General features: G+C 38.7%; 1 protein-coding gene across 1 annotated transcript; it reads right to left on the minus strand.

The window, feature by feature from the left end:
• Nucleotides 1-472: 472 nt before the first annotated feature.
• LOC104119537 (TPR repeat-containing protein ZIP4) lies at nucleotides 473-4,432 on the minus strand. The gene is made up of 5 exons (XM_009631060.4): nucleotides 3,031-4,432; nucleotides 2,325-2,514; nucleotides 2,225-2,257; nucleotides 1,508-2,128; nucleotides 473-1,309 (listed from the first exon to the last, which is right to left on the minus strand). Exons 1-5 carry the CDS (start codon nucleotides 4,344-4,346, stop codon nucleotides 704-706), a joined length of 2,766 nt encoding a protein of 921 aa, XP_009629355.3. The 5' UTR covers nucleotides 4,347-4,432; the 3' UTR covers nucleotides 473-703.
• Between the last annotated feature and the right edge of the window lie 947 nt (nucleotides 4,433-5,379).

Genomic DNA, 5,379 nt, shown 5'->3' on the forward strand with positions numbered 1-5,379 from the left:
AAATATATTAAAAATTATTCAACAAATATAAAAGTATTCACCCCTAAAGTCACTATATATTAGAAAGCTATCCTAAAAATAATAAAAAATATTTATACATTAATATCCTAAGTATTAGATTTAACGGTTATTTTGGTATATATTATATTTTGTTAAGGATATTTTTGGTAAGAAGAAAAGTCAAAACTCCTTGTGCTTCTGCTTTTGGGAAAAAACTATTTTTTTTGGCTTCTCAGAAACTGCTTTCGCTTCTTCCCAAAAGCACTTTTTTCCCTCAAAAAAGCTTGGCCAAACACCTCAAGATAGAAAAAAAAGTGCTTTTGAGAAAAAAAAAAAAAAAAATACTTTTGACCTTTTGAGAAGCTTGGCATAAACCAAGTAAATGTGTTCCACAAGTTTAAAGCCCTATAGCTAGCTTTCACAAAGGATACCACTTCTTTGCCTGGAATCAATTCTCCCTTTGCCTGGCAAATTGTTTGACGAATTGCTTAACATGATCCTTAACAATTCTTCAGTTCCATATTGAAGCTGCCATTCCTCTACTTAATAGCGATAATGAAAACAAAATTACTCTAAGCAATAATCGAAATGATATTCGTGATTAACTTCAACACCTATAGAATCTATCCACGATCTTACGTACAGAGAAGAATTTAGTGCATTAATGCTATTTTGTCCATCATCATGACCCTGACAGTTTCTTCTAAAAGCCAGCCACAAAATCTTCCATGCATGACCTGTATGTTTGCATCCCTGGGACTTTCTTGGCCAACTCCAACCCCATAGACATCCACCTCTTTGCTTCATCCATATTCCCCATCCTCACAGGGATAGCTGCTCTGTTCCATGCTGTCATGGCTAGCCATTTCGCTTCTTCAACTGGATATTCTCCTTCCTTCAAACCCACCATTATCCGATATGCTTGCTTGTACGTTTCCATTGTTGCATCGTCGTTGCTATCAGCTCCATGGATGCTTCTTAGACTCACAAGTTTCCTCAGTATAAGTGCCACACTTTCATAATCAGGCGAAGATGAGGCCAGGAGTGTGGAGAGGCAGGTGCTTAATGCAAAGGTGGCTACTTCGTGGTTGGAACGTGGTCCTTGTGAAGCGTCAATGCCAATCTGAAGTAGATACTTTGGATTGCAACTTTTTGAGTTTGCAAAACGCTTAATAAGGAGGAGCTGTTGACTTCCTGTGTCATCGATCCTTGAATACAGATCAAAAGCACACCAAGTGTACATAAACAAGAGATTAGGCTCAATGATGGCCTCTAGCTTGTCATATTCCGTTGAGCTTGACATTAACATCTGCATCAAGCATCACATGACAATGAAAATTATAGTCTAGAGAAAACCATGTCTCGAAGATCATGAACATAATAGCTTCATAATCCGGTGGCTAAGAAATTTCAATCATATAAGAACCAAAATAACAAACGACAAAGTAATAAAATGTGAAGGTCACATAAATGGAAGAAGAAATATTCAATGATCGAAATTGGTTACCTTTCCTGCTCTGTCTAGCAAAGAAATAGCTTCCTTCACTTCATTTTCCAGTAATGTACTTTTCCTTTGCCTCTCATCTGAGATTATTGCAGACACGGTCATAATCAGTGATTTGCATACCATTACATGGTTCCCTTCTTTCTCTTTATCGATTGAAGCACCATAAAACTCCGATGCCAATCTAAAGAACTCTGCAGATAGTGCATGTTGGTCCTCCTGCCCTGTTTTAACACCGGAATTCCATGCATTCACTGAAAACCAGTTCCTTTCCCGTCTCCCAATCTCACCTTTCCCAAAAAATTTGTCAGCACCTAGCTCAGATAGCCGAGTGTGAGCTCGTTTCATTTGCTTTAGGATATCAGAATCATTCTGAGGACCCTGAGATAGAGTCGTGACTAAAGTCCTGAAAACTACAACCTCAGTTGTTGGCATCTGTTTCCCTGTGGGATAGAAGTTCAAGAGAAGTGACAGAGAAGCAACAGTAACTGGATGACAACGACAGACAATAGCTTCATGAGCAGCTAGAGAGAGGAATTCAGTGGTGAAGTCAAGGCGACTTGGCATTGCCTGCAGCTGAGAGATAGAACCATCGCATTCGTTCTTTTGCAGGTAGATCTTAAACTGCCATATTCATATATATCTCAAAATTCACATAGCCAAACAATTAGGAGCATCAATTGAATACATAGATATTCAGGGAGGGGAGAGCAATCACACCTTCAAGAAGGTACTAGCTATATTTGGTTCAAGCTGCAAAAGAAGAAAAAGTATCAGATCAAGTTAACGAGAGAAAATGTGCTTAATTTATTGAATGCACCTTCTCTGCCTCGTTTATGTATTCCTGAGCACGATCTAACTGTGAAAGGCCCATATAGCAGAGACATAAAACTCTAAATCCCTTTGCTCTGAGATTTCTGCTCTCTATGTCAGAAGGGTTATAAAGTAAAGATTTTTCAAATATCTCAGCACTAGTCTGGAAATCTTTTGACCGGAAGTGTTCTGCTGCACTGTGGAAGAATCAAAAGCAGATGTTAAATGATAAATAGATAGCATTGCCACTTCATAAATACATTTGCAATAACGTAAAGAACCAAAAAGAGCTCAATGCTTTCCTTTTTCCTTTTTTATGATTCCATTCTCTGCCAAGCTGTGGAATTTAGGGCTGAAGCAGTCAAGATTGAAATCTTTCAGAAAGTATATCCATTTCACGTATTACCAATAAGAAATACTAGTAACAATTATGATAGGCTGCTAGTAACTGCCAGAGGCTTACTATTTGTAATACAATAACTATGCTTCAATCCCAACTAGTTGAGATCCACTATATGAATCCTCAATAACCATTCTGCTATTTTTGGGTCCTTGTTAATAATAAGGTATTAATTGATTCGAGAATGCAACTCCTTTTATTCAATGCTTGAATTTATAACTTCAAGAGCTTGAATTCATAACTTCAAGTTCTATGTGAAAATCAGAATATGAAAGATGTATTCAGCAGGAAAGCAAAAAACAATTGAATATACCAGTTCCAGAGAAGAGCATGCATAGCTGTTCTCTCTCTGGAAGTATCCTCTCCACTCAAGAGCGTCAGAATCCTGTCATCAGACACTAGGTCCGATACCACCTTTGCCCTCAATCTGGTCTCTTCACCAGCACCAGCAGGATCCCCTAGTACCTTACTTACCACCCTAATTGCTGCACTAGCACTAACATGGCACCTTCCAAGCAGTCCTAGAAACACTCCCTTCACTGTTGCTGCTCCAGCAGCCCCCACAACTTGAAAGTATGATTCAACAGCCGATACCCAAACTCCTTCAGGAATCCCCTTATCCACTACCATTCCTCTTAGCTCCTTCTCCGCTTCCCCGAACCTCCTTAATCCCAGCCATGCTTTCATTGCCAACACACTAAGACTCGGATGCTGATCCTTCTCACCGTCTCTCAAAACCTTCACACATTTCAACACGCTCTCGAATTCATCTCTCTGCAAATGAACCGCCGCCAAAAACCTAAGTGTCTTCGATCTCAGTTCCTTCAAAGCTAAAGTGTCCTCTGTCCTCTTCACAACTGTCAAACCCCTTTCACACAATTCCAGTGCATCATTCATCAGTCTCAATGCTTCATTCACTCCAGAAACTTCATTTTTTGATAGTATTGCTTTTCCAAATATCAAATACTGATTAGCTAAAGCTTTATAGTTCTCGGCAACAGCGAAGAGCACGCTTTTCGATCGACTCAATAGAGCGACCGCTAAATTTCTATCAGAGACTTCCCAAGCTGTACGTGATCGAGCAATATTTAGATCTAACAGAAACCTTTTCTCTTCAATTTCTGAAATAGTACTGATTTCAACTTTCGATAGCAGATCCGTAGCTTTCTCGAAGCAATAGTTAGCGTGTTCGAATTTTCGAAGATCATGCCAAATAAGACCGGTTTTATAGAAGAAGGAGGCAGATTTAAACGCCGGCGAGGGGATACCTGAAACGTCACTGGCGAGGAAGAGGAGGTCGGCTGAAACTTGACGGAGCTTTGCATGTTCCTCATCGATTTTATGACCGGAATTTTTAAAGCCGGCGGCATTTGAGAGATCGACACAAGCATTCCAAAGGCGGTAGGATAGTTTCCAAATGTGGAGCTTGACGGAATTAGGGTAAGGAGAGAGGAAATTCAGCTGAGAGATGCTACGCCGGAGATCGGTGGAGAAGGAATCCGGCAAGGCAGTTCCGGGTACGTGTTTCTCGATATCTTTGATTGATGATTCGATTTGTGAGCATGGTTGACTGTGAAGGTCGTTTTGACCTCCCCGGAGCTCCGGCGAAGAGATCTCGTCGATTTTCATATTTGTGAGCGATGGTTACTGGGAAATTTGAAATGAGAGTAACGTGATCGGTTTGTTTTGGAGGGAAATGGGAAATTATAGAAGGGATTTATACAGTATAGTCCATAACTTTATAACTTGACATTTTTAGTTACTTCTAGCTTTTATTATCAATACCAAATACTAATTACATAAATGCACCGTTCTTGCTATTTTTGATAGTTTTGAACAAAGGAAATGAAATCATTATACATTGCTATTTTACTTACTGAGGGATTAAATTTTACGGCGATATATTCCATATAATTCAATAGGGGCGTTTCATAAATTTTTAAAATACCTGGTGATGTTTTAACTTCAATACCACATAAGAGGTAATGTGATTTGTGTAGTACCCAATTTTTTGCCTAAACTGATTATAGAAGGATCGGATTCTTTTATGTGTTCCTTAACCTACTATTGCTGAAACAGTAAATGCGGAAAGTAAAAAACACAAGTATTTTACGTGAAAAACACTTGGCTCAAAAGGTGAAAAAATTACGACCTACTTCCCATTAGGATTTTTTTCAAACTTTCCACTAAATCACTGAGCCAAAAACTGCATTTACAAAATACTTTTGTAAACCTAGGATTAACTTTAATCCCGTTGTGACAACCAACCTCTAACTGCTACGACAACTTCAAGTTAACTCTAACTTGAATACTCTGAATACCTATTACAATTGCCTCTGGATAAAGCTGAAAGGTACAATATGAAAACACCTACTACAATTGAACTGGAATAAAAGACAGACACTTGGAACTGGTTCTTCTATCTGGTTCATGTAGCTTCAGATTCGCACACTTAAATCTCACACGAACTGCTTGCAAAATGCCTTGCTATTTTGCTCTCAATTCACGTTTAACTTTTGCTTTTGTGAGTCACTGTAGAATGAGAACATCCTTCGATTTATAGAGTTAGTAGAGTAGAAAATAACTAGAGTTCTAATGCTACTCTTCCTTGGTGGAAGAGTTTTAGTTGATCTCAACTTCTAACTTCTCCCTTATCTTGGAT

The sequence above is a fragment of the Nicotiana tomentosiformis genome, chromosome 1, assembly GCF_000390325.3.
Source record: "Nicotiana tomentosiformis chromosome 1, ASM39032v3, whole genome shotgun sequence".
NCBI classification, from domain to species: domain Eukaryota; kingdom Viridiplantae; phylum Streptophyta; class Magnoliopsida; order Solanales; family Solanaceae; genus Nicotiana; species Nicotiana tomentosiformis.

What these genes read in the sequence shown, in the direction of transcription:
- LOC104119537 (XM_009631060.4), bottom strand. Translation starts at nt 4,346, where the DNA reads ATGAAAATCGACGAGATCTCTTCGCCGGAGCTCCGGGGAGGTCAAAAC. An exon ending in TAGCTAGTACCTTCTTGAAG is followed by an intron (nt 2,129 to 2,224) that starts GTGTGATTGCTC and finishes TGAATATGGCAG; the next exon opens with TTTAAGATCTACCTGCAAAA. An exon ending in TGCTAGACAGAGCAGGAAAG is followed by an intron (nt 1,310 to 1,507) that starts GTAACCAATTTC and finishes TGCTTGATGCAG; the next exon opens with ATGTTAATGTCAAGCTCAAC.